Genomic DNA, 22,500 nt, shown 5'->3' with positions numbered 1-22,500 from the left:
AGAAAAGAGTGTGTGGGTGTGTGAGTGAGTATACTACTGTTTGAGAACCAATGATGATTTCTGTAAGGGCAGCGTTTCAAGTAGTGCTACATGCTGTAGTTCTCAACTCCGTCTGAATGTCACAGCTCTCTCCCTATCCAGTGTGTTTGTTTTGTCATCCTAAACAAACCGTGTAACACTACGCCTTTTAGTGCTATAACAATGTGTGTGTGTACATCTGTTTGTTGTTTGTTTGTGTAATCAAATTAGTGTGTGTGAGTGTGTTTGTTTACACAAATACTGGTGAGGATGTATGTGTGATTGTGTGTGTCTGTGAGAGAAAAAAAGAGTGTGTGTGTGTGTGTAAGTATATATACTTTTTTGATCCCGTGAGGGAAATTTGGTCTCTGCATTTAACCCAATCGGTGAATTAGTGAAACACAAACAGCACACAGTGAACACACAGTGAGGTGAAGCACACACTAATCCCGGCGCAGTGAGCTGCCTGCTACAATGGCGGCGCTCGGGGAGCATTGAGGGGTTAGGTGCCTTGCTCAAGGGCACTTCAGCCACAGCCCACTGGTCGGGGTTCGAACCGGCAACCCTCCGCTTACAAGTCCAGAGTGCTAACCTGTGTGTGTGTGTGTGTGTGTGTGTGTGTGTGTGTGTGTGTGTGTGTGTGTGTGTGTGTGTGTGTGTGTGTGTGTGTGTGTGTGTGTGTGTGTGTGTGTGTGTGTGTGTGTGTGTGTGTGTGTCCTTAGAGTGTCTGACTTGGGGAACTGTGAAATACACGCAAATACCCAAACTTGGCAGATGAAGTGTAGCTAACTTGTAGTGCTACTCTTCGTAGGTCAGATTGCTTTACTTTGCTCAAAGGAATTACCTCCATGGTGCTATGATTCATATTTATCATGCTGTGTGTTCGTGTTCTCACAGTGTTTGCCAGCTCAGAGCCAGTGCCCGGTTTCCAGGGGGATACCTTACAGCTGGCCTTCATCGACCTACGACAGGTATGTCAATGCTCCGTTCAGGTGTGTCAATCTTCTGTCACGCATTCATCATTTGGGCCCTGTCAACGTTATATAAGCCATCACCTCTTTCTGTCTCTCTCCCCACACACACACACACACACAACCTGATGGTGACAGACTGACCAGGCCAGGCCAGGCGCTCTGTGTTTGTTCGACAGTGAGGGGGCAATAGAGTGTTGGTCCGGCAGTGAGGGGGCAATAGAGTGTTGGTCCGGCAGTGAGGGGGCAGTAGAGTGGTGGTGGAGGTGGTGTTGCGGCTGTCAGTGAGTGCGCATGGTTGCCCCACTGATCCTCCAGCCGATGGTTGATTTGGAGCTGACTGGAGCCTGACCTGTTAAGCCAAGCCTGAGGTGCTTGTTGTTACAGGGGCGAGGTCACAGAGCGGGTGTGTGTAAGTGTGTGTGTGTGTGTGTCTGTGTGTGTGTTTGTGTGCGTGTGTGTGTAAGTTGTTACAGGAGCTCAAGCTCTCAAGCTGACCGGGCTCCGGCCTGTCAACACACACTCACACTCTCTCTCTCTCTCACTCACACACACACACACACACACACACACACACACACACAGATTTCACGCTCCTGTGCATAGACACACATGCAAACACAAACATTTACACACATACATACTTAAACAAATGCACTTAAACATGGACTCATACACACACACACACACATTCTGTACACGTGGCATATACACATGCGCGCGCACACACACACACACACATATTCACAGACACACCTTCTAATTCCACTGCAGTGGCATCTTTCTAACTTTTGTACATCAGCAGGTGTCTATGATGAAACATGCGACCAGATGCTCTCTCTTGGTTTCCTTGTGCTGGCATGTGATGTATCGTTTTTCACAGCCTACGGTAAATAAGTCCTCCAACAGTGGAGATTTACCGTCCGTAATATTGGATTAGAAGTATCAAGTCACCAGGAAGCCTGCTTGCCTGTGGTTTCTTGCCCTTGTTGATGCAAACCCGAGCCGTCCAGTTCTCATCACAAGAACAATTTGAAATATTCTCAGTGCACCTTTGTGCGTCTTCTGTGTTGGTTACCGGAAAAAAAAAACACCAGACTGCATCTTTTTTTTATTTTTTTTTATGGGCTTTATGCCTTTTAATGATAGGACAGTGGAGACTGACAGGAAGCGAGTGAGAGAGAGAGTCAGGGGTGGGTGTTGATTATAGTGGCAGCTAATTGTTGCAGCAGACGCTACGCGAACGGAACGCTTCAGTTATGCGCCTGGTGTAGCTCATACCTCACATGTTGGCAGAGAGTCCACTGCCATAGGCCTACATCACATGGACAATTACTTTGCAAGATTACCCTCCGGACAAGTATAGGACGCTTAATTGGTATGGAAAAATTAAGTGTTTGAACTGAGGGATTCCGATTGTCTGTTTATCTCTGGTTCATCTGAACTACTATTGACTGAAACGCCATAATGGACCTGTTTGAAGTCTGACCTAAGATGGGGTCAGTAGACCAATTGAAGCCGATCTTCCTCTCTGGGGGACATGGAACCGGCTCCCTCTCCTCCCGCCAGTAGCTCCATGCGTTATGGATCCGACTGAGCGGTCCTGCGTGAAGTGGGTCCTGACCCGTGAGGTCATAGGCGACCCAGGTGACCCTGCCAATCACCTGTGCGCTAATGGAAGCCTGTTGACCTGCAGGATCCTGAGATCCCTTTGGTCCTTTTGTGAGCTTGCAACCTGATATATTATGGTATGGCGGCTAAGTGGCGGTAGAGACTGATTTAGATGATATCGCCCATCTCCTGCTTTAGCTGTATCTTGTTGTTACTGTGAAATGGAACATTTGATATTTTTGATTTGTTGTTATTTGTGTTGACTAGTTATGACACTTAAGTCATTGCCCTGTTTTGTGGACCGCTTCCCTTTAAACTCTACTCTCCTGTTGACTGAGCCCCACCATCTAGAGAGAAGGTGAAAGTTGACTTTTTGAAATCCTCCATTTTTAAAAGCTGAGTGATGTTTATACTCCCGTCAGCTGTCGGGGTGCAGCACTATTAAAACTCCTGTCAGATCCTCCACTGAAGCCAACGACCCCTGCGGGAGCGAGAGCACATTATCATTAAAACAAATACCTAAACAAATACCTAAACGAATCTAAACAAATTTGGCTGCCGTCTTCATTCCTCTGGGCTGAGTGAAACACAGAGAGCATTGCTGTGTGGTATAGTCATTGACACTGAATATCGTTTTAATGAAACAGTTGAACCTTTTGTTGGGAAGCACTGTAAAGTTTCAACACCCCACCCCGGGAAAGACGTTCAAGCCAGCGCTTGCCTTAGGAACGCCAGATGTTGACTGTGGGAATTTTTCTGGATTGGTCTCTCTTTTTTATTGGGTGTTTCTTCTTTTTGTTTTTTGTTTTTTTCAAGCCTTGTGTATGAATGGTCCAGGTTAAATGCATGTGCACAAAATAGAGATAAAGTGGGGGTAGGTGAGTTGGGGGGGGGGGGGTTATAAGAGTCTTTATTGTGAAGTGGAAGGAGAGGGGTGGGGTGTGGTGCGGAGTATCAGTCAGGGTCAGACGGCAGGTCCTCGTTTTTCGAATGACTGACAGGCGACGAGTGGTGGAGCATTGAGAGGAGAGGAGTGGAAGGGGAGTGTGTGTGTGTGTGTGGGGGGGGGGGGGGGGGGGGGTCGGGAGTGTTAAGCCTGACTCCAGGTCATGACAAGCTGACAGCTTCAGCTACTGTGAACAGGGGCACCTCAACTTCAACCCATTCCCATTCCCAGCCTCTTCCCTACTCAGCTAAGAATCTTTGAGAAGACAGCTCAGGCCTCCCTGCCCCTGCCAAAGAATGCAATTTAGAGGGGATTAACATCAACTGAGGGCGCCCATCACTGGGAGACAGAACAACAGGCAGGCAGCAGCGACTGATATCATCAGAGATCTTCTGGCCCTCTGGGGTCAGTGCTACCTACGGAACGAGAGGGTCACTATTGACACAGAACATTTCTAGAATGTTCGAGGTCATCTTGAGAGTTTTTTAGCAAACAGGCTACTGTTGGAGCAAGGCCGTGCTGATGGTGGATGCTCCAGGTGTTTTTAAAAGAATGGCATCTAAATGGAATCTTTGGTCACACCCCCCCACCACTCACCCCTCACCCCACGACTGGAAATTGGGGCCTGTGTTTTGGGATGAAAGGTGGTTGTCTGAGGAAACTTATCCCCTTCTCTTGCCACCATTTAACCCAAAAACAACGGCAACAAAAATGTAGTCAGGTGTTCTGTGGACCCGCTGTATAATGTTTTTATGAGTCACCTCTGACCTGTATGGTTAGCCCTCAAAAGCGGTTACCTGTGGTACCTTTTCCCCGGACCACACTTTGAGAAACACTGGACTAGTGTACCATCGAGTGGAATCATGGATGCTTCAATAGCATCGGTACCCAGGTTCGATTCCCCCCGTTGAGAATCTGTGTTGCTTTGATATTTAGCAGACACTTTTATCCAATTCTTTAATCATTAAAAAAGAGGCCCCAACCTTGGCATTATATTAGTGCTAGCTTCTGCTGGTCTGTGTTCTTCACTGCCAGTGATTGCAAGACAGGCTAATCACCATAGCTCTCTCATGCCAGTGATTATCTACTAAGGGTTAATGTTAGCTCCTGGGTGGTTGATGGCTCCGTTGACTGCTGCTTTCTGGTGGCTAGTAGGCTGTTCCCCATGAATGGTTTGTGTTAGCACCGTTAGCTCCTGCTGATATGTAGAGTGGAATTAGCCTTCCAGCAGGTTAACCAAAGGTCACCAGGAGATTTACCCAAACCCCTTTTGCATTTTAAGTACCCCCTGCTCACTGTGCTTCTGCCAAAAAAAAAAAAATCTCCTCCCCCATAACCTTCACTCACACACACATTCAAACATGCTCTCTCTCACACACACACACACACATTAAATCTCTTATACACTCTTAATCATACACACATTCTCTCTCTCTTTTTCTCCCTCTCTCTCACACATACACACACTCGCATAATACACTTCAGCTGTGTTTCTTACGGCCTAGCAGCAGCTGAAGTGTGGTGCGTTATTGCCAGCGTTGTAAAATCACGGCCTCGGTCCTACCAAACTCCTGTGTGTGTGTGTGTGCGTGCGTGTGTGTATAAAGGTTCGGAAAGAGGTCACGCCACTCTAGACTGTCGTCCAGCCTCTCTCCCTGTGCTCTGTCCACCTGTGCTCCCACTGTGAAGAACAGCCTGTGTCATGGACATCATTATCATTTCTCTACAAAACTGTGTAACTTGTCAGCCTGGCTGACACCACACCGATTCTCAAATCTCAATTGAGATTTAGAATTAATCTGGGGACCCTTCGTTCACTTTCAATTTCCAAGGGGCGTAACCAGCAGTGAAATTAAACTTGGTACATTAAACTCTTTCAAAAGGTTTTCGGGAATGTACAGCAAGCACATTTTTTCTTGTAAACAAAGAGTAAAAAAAAATAAATGTCTGTGTTATTTAACACTGACACCTTCAACACTGTGAGCCATACGCTTCTCTCATCATTTAACCCTTAAAGGTGTAGGTTTTTGAACATTCTAACATAAGATTCTGTTCCGCAACAATTGAAGGTTCTAAAATTCTATGTTGAATTCAATGAACCCAGATATTCTTTAGAACGTTCGTTCATTTCCCAACATTCCCGTCAAGCCTGCCACATGCCATATAAGCTGTTGTGATTGGCTTCTGACTTTTTGGTTCACCCAGGCTAGTCATTTATATCGTTTGGGTTCACATAAACCAAAAGAAACTAATTTAACCAACAATAGGCTTCATTTCCTCAGAACGTAAATTTCCATGCTGTCCATTTTTTCTTGTTTGTTTGTTTATTGTCGTTGTGCTAAAGGGTTTCTGCTCCTCTCTCCCTCAGCTCTTGGACCTGTTCATGGTGTGGGACTGGTCCACGTACCTGGCTGACTACGGGCAGCCCACCTCTAAGTACCTGCGGGTGAATCCCTCCACAGCGCTCGCTCTCCTGGAGAAGTTAGTATCCACTGGCCAGCCACTGTAATATATTGTATATGCTGTGTAAATACTAGCAAGAAGGGTAAAGGAAAAAGGTATAGTTACACCATTTCTGTTTAAGAGTAATAAAGTAGAAAGGTATAGTTACACCATTTCTGTTTAAGAGTAATAAAGTAAAAAGGTATAGTTACACCATTTATATATGACCTGTAAGTCATCGTAACCAAACTACTGAGAAACAGGTCGACAACATATCGACAAACAGATTGTCAAACTAGTACAGGGTTGTAGTTTGGGTCAAGATTATGGGTTAGGGTGAATGTAAATAGATACTATCATTAATCTATCATTAATCTATCACACATGAATTTGCATTACTGTAAATGATTCTCCACGGGAACTGTATCGGGGTGGATAACCTGAAGGGTTCACAGTGGTGCAAGTCTGCTCCTCTCAAACCTAAAACTGTCTTTTCCTTCTTTTCTACTGCTCACTCAATGCAGAGTCAACAGGGGGTACGTACACACACGCACACACACACACACACACACACACACACACACACACACACACACACACACACACACACACACACACAGACATCTCATCTCATCTCATCGAGTTATCATCGAGTGTACAAATCCATACTTGTGGAGCTGCTGGTCATTGGCCTCGATGTGTGCTCCACCGATATCGTGTTTCGACGTCATCCACACTTTTTCGGTGCAACCTGTCTGGTTCACCCTTTGCCCCTATAGATCTCCTTTCTTTGCGAATGCCATAATTGTTGCGTTTTATTATATTTTCCCACCCGTCCCTAAGAATTGTTTTTTTTGTTTTCCATCTTTAAATTTACCTTCCGAGGTGCCTACAGTGATTGGCTTTCTCATTCTAACTCTCCTGTCTTTCTGTCTTGTCTTCCTCTGATTCCTCTCTGTCCCTCCCTTTCATTCTTCACCTTCTTCGCTGCAGAATGAAGGACACCAGTAAGAAGAACAACATCTTCTCCCAGTTCCGCAAGAACGACCGGGACAAACAGAAGCTGATTGAGACGGTGGTAAAGCAGCTGCGAAGTTTGGTCAATGGAATGTCCCAACACTCTTAAGGCCCCCCCCCCCCCCTCGTCACCACCCCGCCTTGCCACAAACACACAAACCGATCACCCCCCTCACACACACACACACACACACACACACACACACACACACACACACACACACACACACACACACACACACACACACACACACACACACACCCCGAGCCCACAACCCGCACCAATATTCTCCTCCGCTCCTCTACTCAACGCTCACAAACTTTATTTTAACCTGACTGGAACTAACCTGTGTTGGAAAATGTGGGGTTGCAGGAGCTGGAAGAAAATACCCAGAAACAGACAGTTTGCTGAGGGGAAGAATAAAAAACACACACATACAAAAGCTGTTTTGTGAGCAGTGAGAAGAATATTCCTTTTCATTTCATTATTCTTTCTTTTTGTTTTTGGAGAAATCGTATTTTTACGGTTGAGAGATATATTGTTTGTGTTTTTGTTGTCGTTTTTGTTTGGTTCTGTTGTATATTGTAAAAGTATAATGATTGTATCACCACCAGTGATGGTGGGCTTGGCAGGAGAGGAAAATTGGAGGAAAGAGTCTGAGGTGAATTGATGAAGTCCTACAACCAAGACTGAGTTTCCAACAGAGCTCTCTATCTCTCTCTCTCTCTCTCTCTGTGTCTCTCCCTGTCTCTCTCTTACACACACACACGCACACACACACATACAGCTGCACATTCATACATACACACACACACACACACGAACACCACACTCCAGATGTAGTTTTTAATGTAAATATATTTCAGTATATATTTAACACTACAGCAGTTCCCCTCCTTGTTGGACTGGCTTGAAACTAATTCGGCTTTGATACGTTCGATAAGCCAAAAATGCATGAAGATGTTGCTTTTTTTTTTTCTTCGTTGTTCAAAAGAACAATGGACTTTGAAGTGTAATTCACATATAATTCATCCTAGTAGGAACCGTTTTGAGAAGGTCTGTTTTATTTCACATCAATGGTGTACTGGCATCCCAACATGCTACTTAGAATTTTACTTTGGTTTTTAATTTGCCTCAGGGTGACATGGAATCGTTTTGGGTTGTGATGCTTTAGAAGCCAATGCTTATAGTGGAGGGCGAAGAGCAATAACTAGTCTGTTGGCTGCCTCTTTAAGCATCGATTTGCCTAGGGAAAGGACACTTCCGCAAATGTGCGATTGGGTTCTGCTCTGAATTGCTTTCAACAGGCATTTTTTTTTGCACTGAATTATTTAAGTTTGACTTTTTTTATTATTATTATTTTAAATAGATGCTTGTGTAATTAAAATGTCATTGTATATACCACCTATTTTGTTAAAAAATTAAAATGGAATGCAGAAAGTGACTTCTGCAGCAATTTAAGAGATGATTATGTAAACGCATCTCCCTATGCTAAATATGTAAGTAGAGTTTGAAATTGTACTTAAATTGAACAAGTTCACTGAATGCAATGAGGGGGAAGGCTCTAGACGGTCCAGTGTCGTCTCCGCGTAGCCGAAACAAGTATGACTCATCCATTCAACATTTCAACATTCCTGTGTGAAGCCAGCGATGTAAGAGCGCTCCGGGACATTTAAAACGGCTACTGGCTGTATTGCACCCTTGCCATGAACCTACAATAATTCCTCCTCCCTCTCTTGGCCCCTACCCCCCACTGACTGCTATATTCCCAAGATCCCATCTGTTTTTATTTGTGTGATATAATAAAATGTGATCACTTTATTGGTGTGCTCTTTGTCATCGTGATATAATCGTGCTACAATGCGTCGGTGCGCTGTAGCCTACCAAAACGGCTGAGACTATAGGTAGTGAACTACATCCACTTAAATGAAGCAATAACTCCAATGGTCACAGCACACAGATAGGACTTTGTGTTTTACATTTAAAAGAGAGTTCACGACCATAAAAGCTATGCGCGTGTGGGATTATAGCCGCGTCTCAGTTCGCTGATATTATTTGGTGGACAACGATGAGAAGCGCAACAGGTTGGCCAGCATCACTGCGTCAGCGCGACCTGTAACGTCCTAGCATCTCCTCAAACACGATGAAAACAGGAATTTGCCTCAAAAAAGCGACGAACCTCCAACTTAGTGTGTGTGACTAATTTTAACATAGTGGTGATTTTTTTCCCAATCAAACTCCAACTTTGTACATGCTGGTATTATCCATTATGAAAATGAAAAAAGGGATCTAACCAGCCAGAAAATACATACATTTGATAGAGAACATTAACTCTGATCATCTCAATTAGTTCCACGAAAGGAGTGGAAGTCGTGCGTAAACGTCTGAATGGCATGCATGTGTGTGGATAGCCTTGCCTGTCTGTCGGTGGATAGTGTGTTAATAAATTCCCCATTCAGTCTTTAATAACTACAGACCGCCCTGTCGCTCTCAATTTCCTAGTGACAATGAATGGCAACAAACTTGACTCCGACCCTAACGAGCCTTCTTCCCAAAACACCCTACGTCACCAACGAAGGTGGATCATAAATGTCAACTTATTTATAAAGAGCAGTAGGATCATGACCTCTCCGATGTATCTGTTGCTCTGTCAAGAGACAGGCAGATGAATATTGTTTGCGGAAAAAATCGTCAATACACAGTAAGTCAACGCTGTTGGGTTTTTTTGCAAGATGGATAATAAAATATGTGCACACACAGGTGCTAGTTTTGGAGGGTACGTGATACATGGTTTTACCAGAAATGTTCACTTTTGCTTTTTGACGGTGATGATAACCATTTTGCAATGTATATCTGCAGGCATTGTAAGGTCAACGTGAGAGATTTTAAGCCAACTGCCTACTGTCCCGTCTTCTCCAAACACGGATAATATTCACTATTTCAATTCTGCCTGGTTGAGACCTCCAAGATGAACCTGTTTGAACTAGGAAACCTGTCTTTCCTCGCCACCGCAATCGCGTCTATCCTGTCAGTTGTGCTACTTGTTGCCATATCGCAGCAGCTATGGACACTGCGATGGTCCATCACCAGGGACAGGGACAGTGACTTGCCCCTCCCGAAGGGGTCTATGGGGTGGCCAGTGGTCGGGGAAACTCTCGACTGGCTTTTTCAGGTAACGTTTCCCTGTGCGTAAAGTCGCGCGCAGTAGCCTTTTAACGCATGTGTTATATTTTCTAAAGTGATTTGCACAGTCTTCTAAGAAGGCTGTGACTTGGCAGTGTTGCCATACGAAGCAATGAGCCAACTGTCAATTTATCAGCTGTCAAATTCCTCGGTATCGGAAAGATGTTTGGGAAGAGGCGCGCATAGCGTACTCTATTAAGTGATCCTTGCGCACAAGTCTGGTTGTATTACTCATGTTCTACTGCACTAATATAACTCAAACGTTTTACATATTTCTCTATAGGGTTCAAACTTTCATGTGACGCGGCGAGAGAAGTATGGCAATGTTTTTAAAACGCATCTTCTGGGGAAACCAGTCATTCGTGTGACCGGAGCGGAAAACATTCGTAAGATTTTAATGGGCGAACACAGCCTGGTGTGCACGCAATGGCCACAAAGTACACGCATCATTCTGGGTCCAAACACTTTGGCCAACTCGGTTGGTGAGCTTCACAAGCGAAAACGAAAGGTGAGAAGTTTGAGCAATTAAGAATAACCAGTGACGAATTCGTGTTGAAGTGTTTTAAATGTTCACCCTTTCGCGTTTTCTTCTCCGCTCAGATCCTCGCACAAGCGTTCAGTCACGTCGCGTTTGAAACGTATCTTCCTCGCTTACAAGATGTCATCAAAAGAGAAGTGGCCAAGTGGTGTTCAGAACCAGGATCTATTGATGTCTACGCCGCGGCCAAGGCACTCACATTCCGTATCGCGGTGCAGGTGCTTCTGGGGTTGGATGCTCCAGACGCCCAAATGGATTACCTCTCGAAAACATTTGAGCAACTCACAGACAATCTGTTCTCCCTTCCCATTGATGTATCTTTCAGTGGCCTCCGTAAAGTGAGTAAATAAAACTATTTCCTACTAACATTGGAACGTGACGCACAGAGGCACGCGTGTGTAGCGGTTAAATTACTTTGCGTTACACATTCGTTTTAATTTCTCTCACAGCATACATATTTTTTGATTGTGCACTGTATCTTTCATTGAAGGGTATGAAAGCCAGAGACATCCTCCATAACGTTATAGAGAAAATGATTGAGGACAAGCTCCAGAAACAATGGAGTGGATATAACGACGCTTTCGATTACATTTTGAGCAGTGCCAAAGAAAACCACTTTGATATAACTCTCCAGGAACTGAAGGTATTTTTTCATTTTTGCTGTAATGTGTATTTTGCGACTCTTGCGTTATCAGGGAGCGTGTTCATTCGATCGTTCGTTCGTTCATTCATTCATTCTCTCTCTCTTTCTCTCTCTCTCTCTCACTCACTCAGGAGACTGCAGTAGAACTCATTTTCGCAGCACACGCCACCACGGCCAGCGCCTCCACGTCACTCATCCTGCTCTTGCTTCTGCATCCCTCTGTTGCTCTGAAATCCAGGGGGGAAATTGAGTCGTCGGAACTTGGGCACGCTATAAACAGAACAAGTGCCCCCCGCCTGTCACCAGAAAACTCAGTGGAAACAAGTAGGAGTAGAGAATTAGAGGCGGTCCCCGTAGATAATAGAAATGCTACTCCCATTGCTCAATTACACAACGGGAAAGTCGGATCCAGCTATCATCTACCTCACCTGACCTTGGAAAAACTAAGCCGGATGCAATATTTAGACTGTGTCGTAAAAGAAGTACTCCGACTTTTCCCACCTGTTTCAGGCGGTTACAGGACCGTTTTGAAGACATTTGAATTAGATGTAAGTATGACAAAACAAGCCTTGTAAAGACTTCCATTAAGAAAACCCACTATAACACCGACCACACCAATGTTTGTAGGACATGAAGACTCTTATCACACTTTATCATTTTATAGTACCCCAGTTTATTACGCTTCAGGCACTAAATTGAATCTGCAACGCGCGCAACGTGTGGCTGTGGAAAATCAGCATCAAAAACAGACATCATTTGCCAATTTATTGACACACAATGAAGCACTAATCAGTTGAATAATTTGTAGCTTTTCGTAATATCTAGAGGGACATGACAGACAGGGTGACTTTAAATGTAGTAGCTACTTTCATGGAAATTGTGTGATTTTAAAGGCATTCGTGTACTGAGAAATTGAGAACATCTGTGCGCTGACCCAAACGCGTTTGCGTGTAACATGGAACGGCGTGGTATTAAATCAGTAACATGATTTTGCACAGTAATAAATTAGCATAAGACCGTGCGTGAAGGTATTAAGGCATTGCAAAGCGCCTTGTGCGCTATACAAATGAGAACCTTTGGCGTAATTCCAGGACACTGTTTGTCGTCACTTCTCTTCTGGAATGCGCAACGGTGTACAGTGACTTTTGGACTCTGGAAGGTGTAATGTCAACATGAGTCATCCATTGGCTGTCACTATCACTTCCCATGACATTTGTCTATAGCTGTTTCACATTCCACCCTGGTAATTCATCCTTATCGTTTACTGGCATGAAAAGTGACATTCTGACATTGATCATGATGCCAAGTCCAGTAACTATATTTGAAGCCTCGTCAAGTTCTGTTATCTCCCATCTCCATTGTTTGCAAACAGACATATCTCAGTCAGCCATCTCAGATATCAAGGTGTCAGTAGAATTTCTGTTCACCCAAATGCTGCAGAAAAACATGGCTCCAAATGTGTACTTATAAAGCTTACAACAAACAAATAGTGCTAATAATGCTCATACATACATCCATCAAGAGGATTCCAGGATTGTGTGCCAGGCCTTACTCACACCAGACCTATTCTCAAATGATATATATATATATATATATATATATATATATATATATATATATATATATATATATATATATATATATATATACACATACACACACTTATAATGAATATATATACTTATACTTATGAGGTCTGGCAATTCTTGGTTCTCCAATTTCCAAGGGGCATCACCAGCAGTGAAATAAAACTAAACGGAATGCTTAAAGAAGTACAGCAGGCACATCTTTCTTTTAAATTAAGCTTTGAGAATGCAATTGTTTACTCACTTTCAAAGAAAATACACATCCATGGCAATTTAAAACGCCAGTGCACCCATTGGCTGTGCCAACCATCCTCCTCTGTCTGTCAATGTACAAAGCTCACCCATACTGAATAAGCGGTTTTGATTGGTTCCTGGATTTTTGGTGATTTAGAAATCAGCTCAAATGAGAGGATTGCTAGACAGACCTGCAGAGAAAACTGATATGCACTAACAGCTTCATCTAGGTTCACCTAGGCTACATATGAGTCCCTTATTATATAAACATTTAATATATATATATATATATATATATATATATATTTTTTTTTTTTTAAATTTAGCAACATCATTTCCTGTTTTCCAGGGATGCCAGATTCCCAAAGGGTGGAGTGTCATGTACAGCATCAGAGACACCCATGAGACCGCTCCCGTTTACCAGTGCCCAGAGCAGTTCGACCCCGAGCGCTTCGGGCCGGAGCGGGACGAGGTGGCCAAGGGGGGCCGCTTCAGCTACGTGCCCTTCGGCGGCGGGGTGAGGGGCTGTGTGGGCAAGGAGCTGGCCCAGGTGATCATCAAGACTCTGGCCACCGAGCTGCTGGCCACCACCGAGTGGAGAATGGCCACCACGAAGCCACCGAGGATGCAGACAGTTCCCGTCGTCCACCCGGTCAGCGGACTCCACGTCCACTTCAACTACAAGCATCCCTGAGACTTCAACTTTCAGTCCAGATTTTGTTCAGGGGTTTCCACTAATTACGACCACACATTTATTGTCTGGGTGGCTGTGGCCTGTGACAGCATACAATGAGCAAACGTACAAGTCTAACTCTACATGAGATCTCTATCACTGTTTCTGTATGGCAAACATATCAAGGAAATGATGTCTGACACAGCTGAGAGTGCAGATGCTTGGAGTTCTGTATATCCAGTCAGACAGTATGTGGTGTGTAGAGCTGCTCAACTTTAGATACAAACATGGGTTTAGCTTAAGAGGCCCAATCTGTCATATGAGGGAACGGAGAATGTATAACTTTTGGGAGAAGATGTCTTTAAGAAGGGCCAGACAAGGTAGATAGAAAGGAGAAAGTTGAACAGACAGAAAATGAGGAGGATAAAAGATGGAACAAGAAAGTGGCACGGCTTTAAAGAAATGTGTGACCTCAAAGATTTGTATAAACAGAGCTCTTTCTACATTGTATAAAGTGTGTGTATATATATATATATATATATATATATATATATATATATATATATATATATATATATATATGTTTGTATTCATTTTTTAAATTCAGATTTAGACATTCATACATTTTTATAGCAAGTTTTATTACACAACAGTACCAGGGTATATTTACCAAATTAGTGTGACAAAGGTGTATATTTGTTAATATGTCCTCCATTAAAGAGGGATAGTTTAGTTGATCTGTACTGCATTGAAAATCTTTAAAGACAACAAACATGATCTATGACTTTTTAATGGCCTTTATTTAATTGTTGGTTTCTTCTATGTATTCAAGTGAGGTCTGAGTTAATGATGCGTGAATAAATGACAAGCCAATACAAACAAATCAATTCCCATGTGCTGTGATATAATTTTTACATTAAATTACATTTGGCTGACGCATTTTTAGCCAAAGCGACTAACAACATGGTAAACAGTTTAAGTTTTAAAGCAATTCTCAACAATTTTAGGACAATTTAAAAAACGGTAGAGTACAGTAAGAATAAGTGCATCAGTGAGTGCTGTTACGTGTCAGTTTAAGACGGCTGGTGAGTGCTGGTGATCCACACAGATCATTGACTGACAGGTGAGTAAACCAGTGATTTAAATCAATGACGCATGCTTCCAAAATGATTTCCATGTCTCCATAATTGCAGGAGAAAACGCCAGATAAGTTCTCTTGCCTCGGAGCTACGCTTTTCCGCAGCTAAGGGGTGCTCTTCTTGGTGCGTTTCATGCAGACAGGCGCTTCGCTATACCACTGCAACTGCGTCTGTTACACACTCTTACGCCAGATCCTTTTGTGAGGTGTCTATAATGACACTAGCATATGGTTATTCATTGTAAGAGGTGGTCAGCTGTTGAGCAGCATTTAATCAACACGTTTGACAAACAATTAGGAGGTAATTGCTCTTAAGACTTATGACATGCATAAAAAAGGAGCCCTCGTTCAATAAGATTACTCCATACAGAGCGCAGAGAGCAAGCCCTTCGAAAGGGTTGCACCTAGGCACTCTGCGCGTTGACCCTCCCGTGAACCGCTCAGCTACACCCTTCTGACCCCCTCCCGCGGAGCCAACAGTTCAGACTACGTACACAGGGGCTATGTGTCATGTAAACTCATAAATCAAATCCGTCCGCGCCATATCTCCATATAAATACGCCATTCGTTCGTGCCACGTGTCGCAGTGGGTGAACTAACAAAGGAATATGTTGGATTTTTTTTAGTGTGCCTGAGAAAGTGAAAATTACCTGAGTGGAGAACGCGGAATTTCCTTTGGGAAGTCATTAAAACGCTGTTACAGCTTTGTGAGCAAATGTAATAATCTCATTATCAGTTGCTTTATGGCCTGTCAATTCATCGTGTTTGCTATCCAAGAATAATATGGTTAACATTTTTTTGTTGTGATAAAAATATTCAAGCGCCCCCGTCAACAACTCCAATTAAAGTTTCTTTGCATACAACTCAACGGGCTGTTCATCACTTGACCCAATTACCAGATTACTGTAAGTGTTTTTAATTATCTCCTTTATTTGATTTGTGTGATTGACAGCCAGTGAATGGATCACAGTGCGGATAATAAAGCCTCGCTGCTGTAATTACTGCCTCTTAGGCTCCCGTATCTCGTTATTTGATGGACAGTGAACTTGGCGAGCTTTGCGCTAGAGTTCACCGAGATGTCAGGGTCCGTGTTGTAGGTCACGCGCGGGTCAGCGCTTGGGAACGTGGGGAAGAGCCCTTGGGGAATTGCAGAAGCCTCCAGCACGACACCGTTAACGATCCGTGCTCTCTGTACAAACCACGTCGCACAAAAAAGATTCTGGTGACTTGAAAAATGTGAACGCGTCGGCAACTGCTTGGGTGGCGAATTTTAAGTTATCAAAAAATACTAAGTTAGATGTGATGATTCAATGGTTAAAACCGGCAAGAGTTAATAAAATGCATGCATTATTCTAACAGGAAGTAAACACAATAGTGCTACGCAAAATAAAGTGTTATGAAATTCCTACCACACGTCACACAATGTGAAGTAGCCTATTGCTCTAGTAATTGACACTTCTATACTGATGTTTTAGCCTAACCGGATTCATCTGTAATTGGTGTCTGACTATAATTGGCCCAAGTAGAATGCGCATTTGTTTATTTATTTTCTATTTCTAAAGAGAATGCAATTTCAACACATGGTCACAGCTGGTTGGGAGCATTGGGCTATAATAACGATCAATTAAAAAACGGTATAGGTTTTCTACGATGATGCAGCGCGTATAAGGCTAATACTTCATTCCATATAGGTGTACAGTGAGAATGAACTACACTTGAACTTCAGGTAGCATCTTTGTGGCGCAGCAGTACGAACTGCGTTGATACAGTTCAGCTGTTTTACATTGTTTACGATTAACAGCCATGGAAGCGCGTAATTACATACATTCACGAAGATGGCACAGTTAGACGGCTCACTCTGGGTCGGCTATTCGATTCGGTTATGCAAGTGTTAACAGCAAAGTATTACAGCGGGTGCGTAAAAATGTGATCCGAGTCAATGGCATTAAATGAATGAAGCCTGCGAAGCTGCCCAACGTGGATGTCAAATGCATGACTTCTCTCTGTCTTCACCCGTGGTCCTCACAAAGAATCAAAGGTGAAACGCAGGGCAAGCGCTCCCTCAGCAAAGTGGGACACATCAAAGAATGAGAAACGGGAAATCCATAATGCGTTGCTGTAAAATTTGGAGCCATTCTGTCTCTTCCTTGACTGACTACCCGGCCTGCCCTTTTTCCACGTTATGGCTGTCGTAAAAAAGTAATTCTCAATGCGGTGGGTGGTTCATGGTGTTTACTTCTGGTGTACCGGTAACCTTGCTTCGCTCTGTCACTTCTTAAGCTGACCCAAGTTTGAACCCGCCGCAAGCTAGCGATCATATTTTTTATGTCGGTGAGTCCCTCCACGCTCGGATCCGCTGTCATTAGTTACACGGGAAGGCAGTAAATGCGAGGTAGTTAGGAACGAGGTTAAAGTCTGGGATTTGATTAGAAACACTGAACGGTGCCAGTTGTCCATAGTCAATTCCAGAAACTTGCTCCAACTTTTCCCACGAATATAACGATTATATAAAATAACATATTTTGCGTCACAGAATAAGATATAAAGCAAGATATTTCCATTTGGCTATCTGATTTGCTTTCATCGATGGCGATGAGTTAAATTGAACGGGGATTATGTTTCAGGTAAACATAGGATTTAAATAGTTTAAATGCAACTCAATTAAACCCGCCCAAGCACTGCAGACAGCGCTTAAGACGAAGTAATGAGTGTAAACTACCGAATATTCTCGACAAAGAACCTTGGGTGCTTCCCATTGTGTCGGGGAATTAACACCTTTTCAAAGTTAAATCCTCGGATTGTCTAAGTTTCAACAGGAGGTAGTATTAAAATGCGCCTGTAACAAATGGCTCAGGGTTTAGAGCGGCTTCTGCCCTGTGTGGGCGGGGCGAGATGACACCGCAATTAAAGATGAACTTTGTGTGAACTAATTTATCCGCACAAGGTAAAAGGAGGCTGAGACGCGGCGTATATAAAGGGCGTATAAACACAGAGACATTTCACTTGTGCGTAAACACTGCTCCTGTTTTTTTGGCTGCGATTCCTTCAGAAAATCCATCATGGGTTTCTATTCTCTGGCTGTAACTTTCCTTTGCACTCTAGTGCTTCCAGTTCTGCTATTTTTAGTAGCGGTGAAATTGTGGGAGATGTTCATGATCCGTGGACGCGACTCCAGTTGCCCACGTCCCCTTCCTCCAGGTACCATGGGTATGCCGTTCATTGGAGAGACACTTCAACTGATTCTTCAGGTATGTCCCGGCTCTGTTCCTTTAAGTCATTTCTCCTTTTATAAGAATCTAAAACGTAATCGGACAACTAGCTAAAACTTTTGATCGTCGAGTAGCCTATTTGTTTTAAAACAGTTGTCCTTAATCAGTAAACCAGTCCTTAATCCATGCGCATAACACGTATCTTTCTTCTGACTTCAGAGGAGAAAATTCTTGAGGATGAAACGCCAGAAATATGGATATATCTACAAAACTCACCTATTCGGCAATCCTACTGTACGCGTACTGGGTGCTGACAACGTGAGGCAAATTCTGTTGGGCGAAAACAAACTTGTTGCTGTCCAGTGGCCCGCCTCCGTGAGGACCATCTTGGGCTCAGATACTCTTTCTAATGTCCACGGATCCCAGCACAAGAACAAGAAAAGGGTAAGAAAATATTGCTGTGTCTTGTAACACTACTGTCCCTTCATATCGATTGCATATAATTTAAGTGAAGGTGAAATTAATCCATAAACTCCGCATTTCGCAGGCGATTATGAAGGCATTCTCCCGGGAAGCGCTCGAGCACTATATCCCAGTTATCCAGGAGGAGGTGAGGAGCGCCCTGAAGGACTGGCTCCAGCGCGACGCGTGTGTGCTCGTTTACCCCGAGATGAAGCGACTCATGTTCCGCATCGCAATGAGGATCCTTCTCGGTTTCGAGCCTGATCAAATCAAGACAGACGAGCAGCAGCTGGTCGAGGCGTTCGAGGAAATGATTAAGAATCTGTTTTCTCTCCCAATTGACGTTCCTTTCAGTGGCCTTTATCGGGTGAGTAACGTGACCTTTTTTTTTTTGTTTGTTAATTAATAGTAATAATAATTTTTAAAATAACTGTTTGGAAACTGTCTGGAAAGGTTTCAAAATATAGACTTGTTGCGCTGACTTTGGGATTATGTTGTCTTTGTAGGGACTGAAAGCCCGAAATTTTATCCACTCCAAAATCGAAGAGAACATTCAAAAGAAACTCCAAGAGGAGGACTCTGAGCGCCAGCACAAAGATGCCCTTCAGTTACTGATTGAAAACAGCAGAAAATGTGAAGAGCCCTTCAGTATGCAGGTAAAAGTCTCAACTGTGCCATGTGTTATTTTTTACTCCTATGCTACCTCCATTCAGACATCCAAGAGCTAACAGTTGACATATGCTTTAAAAGGAAAGTACAGCACAGTGTGTTAATGAATGCTGAATACATTTGTTTTCCCCAGGCAATAAAGGAGGCTGCTACAGAATTGCTATTTGGAGGGCATGAGACCACTGCCAGCACAGCAACTTCCCTGGTGATGTTTCTTGGGTTGCATCCAGAAGTGGTTCAGAAAGTGCGTGAGGAACTGCATGAGAAGGTGAGCTACAGCCTAGACATTTTTTACCATTTCTCATTTTCTATTATTATTATTATTATTATTATTATTATTATTATTATTATTATTCAACAAACTCCGTTTAAATGCATTTAATTGGTGTACTAATTATGGTGTAATCACTTTGATTCTTTATCAAGGGGAGGCTAATTTAATTCATAGATCACATGACCAGAGCCTGACTGAAGAACCTGTCGCCTAACCCAAAGTTTTGTTTTGTGCATTACAGGAGGAGGCTGGGATGTACTCCGAGGGAAAGACTCCAAGTATGGAGCTCCTGGAGCAGCTGAAGTACACTGGCTGTGTGATCAAGGAGACGCTCCGCATCAACCCTCCAGTCCCCGGGGGCTTCCGGGTAGCCCTCAAGACATTTGAACTTAACGTAAGTCTTATCTTTGTCATTTCTTCGTTAAATATGGGGTTTGAACTGGGGGGGTGGGAGTCGAGAGCCCAGCACATCTTAGTTTTGTTAGAAATTCTAGAGAAAATTGAAGGCATATGATTTGACATCTGTTTGGGTCATCAAGTTTGCTTCTGGGTGAAATCAGTTTGGGGTATGTCAAGAGTTTTCAGAAAACTGCAGTTACGTTTCAGGCTACAATTTAACCTCCAAACCTTTTAACTGACCTCTCTCTCTCTCTCTCTCTCTCTCTCTCTCTCCTCTACTCCACAGGGCTACCAGATTCCCAAGGGCTGGAATGTCATCTACAGCATCTGTGACACCCACGACGTCGCCGACATCTTCCCCAACAAGGAGGACTTCCGTCCAGAGCGCTTCATGTCCAAGGCCTCCGAGGACTCCTCGCGGTTCAACTACATCCCGTTCGGAGGAGGCTCGCGCATGTGCGTGGGGAAGGAGTTTGCTAAGGTGCTACTCAAAACGTTCCTCATTGAGCTCACGCAGCAATGTAACTGGACTCTGTCAAACGGACCCCCAACCATGAAAACTGCACCGACAGTATATCCTGTGGACAATCTCCCCACCCGATTCAGTAGTTACATTAGAAATTAATACCCTCCAACTCTTCCACCCCACCCCTCAAAAATCTGTATATAGCCAATTAGCATGGAAGATGTACATATAGACATATTTAAAATGTTTTAGATGAAATTGCTGGGTATTTAACATCCTATATGTATATGATTTTTGTTAATACAGATAGATGTATGTATGTATGTGTATATATAAATATATAAAACAACATATTTTTTAAACAAAGGGCACTCTTTTCATGGACAACTTGAATTCTTTTCTCAGGAGTCTGTGATGTATATTTGTAATGTAGCCATTTTATATAGTGTTTGCTTTTTGTATGGAACTTATTTAAATGAGACTTTATTGTATGGGCTTTATTTAATAAAAACAACAATTTACACTGAAGTGTGGGTTATGCCTCCTAGAACCTGACAAACACAACCACCAAAACCAAAGTGTATATATTAGTAGAGTGAAATCAAAGCAGTTTCATTCATGCAGGTTTTGGCAAAGTCTACATTCCCTCAATTCCTAAAGAGATCACCTTGGTTTTATATACAGGAAAATAAACTATGATCTTTCAGACTGGATCTTGGAAATAAACTTCCATCACAGACGCACAGAGCCTTAACCCTCGCAGCTGAAGTAGTTTGAAATGATCGCTGTGAACAAATATGTCAACAAACCTGAACACAAACAAATAGTCTCCAAAGTAATCGGTGTTATCTAAATGAATGGTCTGCATAAACATGAGCATAATCTAATCAAGGACACTGCAGGGCATAGATCCAGGCAGATGATTGGGAGCAGTAAAGTACATTCACTTGAATTACGGCGATTTTTTTCACATAGATCTCCACTTAAGTCCACCAAGTACTCTCGGTACGAAAAAACCCCGAAAACAATCTGTTTCTACCTGGCTTGAGTTGCCGCAGCCAACAGCTAGAGCTGAAAGGCAGCTACAGTGCTACACTCTGGGGACATGTTCATGACCCCCCATGCACCATAGCTGCCTGGGAGCTCTAGCTGGAGGTTTATGAAGCTGAGGCTGCCTTTGAGTCCACTACTGCAGAAAGGGGCCAAACCTCCCTCTGAGACGGAGAGGGATGGACGCTAAAACTCATCAAAGACCCCTTTCGAAAGCAGCACATCTTGAATAAGGTGAGGGCAGAACTACACAGGACACAGAACAGCTTAGGGGAGGAGGGAATACACCCAAGCACATGATCTGCTAGATTGGTTGTGGTTGGTGTGTGTGTGTGTGTGCGCATGTGTGTGTGTTTGTGTGAGTGTGTCTGTTTGTGTCTAGGAGGTTGATGAGCGATTCTGGTGAATCTGAGGACAGAATCTGAGTCTATAGTACCCTACAGAATCCGGACTCAGAACCATGCATGGTGCAAAACTATGTGAAGCCTGAACGTGCTCATACTGTGGGAGTCGGAGTCGAGGGGGTAGCACCATGACGAGTTAAGCACAGACGTGAAGGGTCGAAACGTGCTCTTAGGCCCAAGTGTCCTGAAATGTCTTTTTAACTGAGATGTATCATTCAGACTCAGACTCAGATTCATACTTTATTGTCCCCAGGGGCACATTTGTGGTCACAGTCTGTACACACATTTAATAAATAACAAGAAGAAAAGGTACACATACAAATTACACAGACAAAAACTTCGCAAATAGAGACAGACAGACAGGTGTGAGAGAGGATGAAAATTTTACCAAAGCGTGTTTTATCTATATCTGATACCAGAGGGGAGGAGTGTGAGGAATGAGTATAGAGGGTGGAAAGGATCATTAATCTGATATTTATCTGGGACTTATCAGGAGATTTGAGGCAGATTTGGTCTCCTGTCCATCATAAAAATTTAAAAATGGTGTGTGAATGTGGATTCATTCA

The 22,500-nt window shown here is 43.4% G+C and overlaps 3 protein-coding genes across 12 annotated transcripts in view; all 3 read left to right on the top strand.

Annotated features, from left to right (window-relative positions):
• The window catches only part of exoc6 (exocyst complex component 6), a 60,601-nt gene extending 53,423 nt beyond the window's left edge, over positions 1–7,178 (top strand). For 6 of the 10 annotated variants that reach the window (XM_042081957.1, XM_042081956.1, XM_042081962.1 and 3 more), the window contains 4 exons: positions 916–989; positions 5,915–6,027; positions 6,513–6,524; positions 6,982–7,178. In XM_042081957.1, the coding sequence (XP_041937891.1) occupies positions 916–989; positions 5,915–6,027; positions 6,513–6,524; positions 6,982–7,114 (332 nt within the window). In that variant the 3' untranslated portion in view covers positions 7,115–7,178. The remainder of the gene's footprint in view (positions 1–915; positions 990–5,914; positions 6,028–6,512; positions 6,525–6,981) is intronic. The other 4 variants (XM_042081960.1, XM_042081964.1, XM_042081963.1 and 1 more) reach the window with 1 other exon arrangement.
• Positions 7,179–9,974: 2,796 nt separating this feature from the next.
• On the top strand, positions 9,975–14,347 carry LOC121700746 (cytochrome P450 26B1-like). Its single transcript, XM_042083945.1, has 6 exons — positions 9,975–10,178; positions 10,473–10,697; positions 10,790–11,065; positions 11,218–11,370; positions 11,502–11,918; positions 13,540–14,347. Exons 1-6 carry the CDS (start codon positions 9,975–9,977, stop codon positions 13,882–13,884), a joined length of 1,620 nt encoding a protein of 539 aa, XP_041939879.1. The 3' UTR covers positions 13,885–14,347.
• A 3,624-nt stretch (positions 14,348–17,971) lies between these two features.
• LOC121700656 (cytochrome P450 26A1) lies at positions 17,972–21,008 on the top strand. The gene is made up of 7 exons (XM_042083781.1): positions 17,972–18,249; positions 18,430–18,654; positions 18,758–19,039; positions 19,179–19,328; positions 19,475–19,609; positions 19,857–20,009; positions 20,301–21,008. The coding sequence occupies exons 1-7, from the start codon at positions 18,061–18,063 to the stop codon at positions 20,637–20,639; spliced, it is 1,473 nt and encodes a 490-aa protein (XP_041939715.1). The 5' UTR covers positions 17,972–18,060; the 3' UTR covers positions 20,640–21,008.
• Positions 21,009–22,500: the final 1,492 nt, after the last annotated feature.

The sequence above is a fragment of the Alosa sapidissima genome, chromosome 24, assembly GCF_018492685.1.
Source record: "Alosa sapidissima isolate fAloSap1 chromosome 24, fAloSap1.pri, whole genome shotgun sequence".
Lineage (NCBI taxonomy): Eukaryota > Metazoa > Chordata > Actinopteri > Clupeiformes > Clupeidae > Alosa > Alosa sapidissima.
This window is presented reverse-complemented; position numbering and strand designations above follow the sequence as displayed.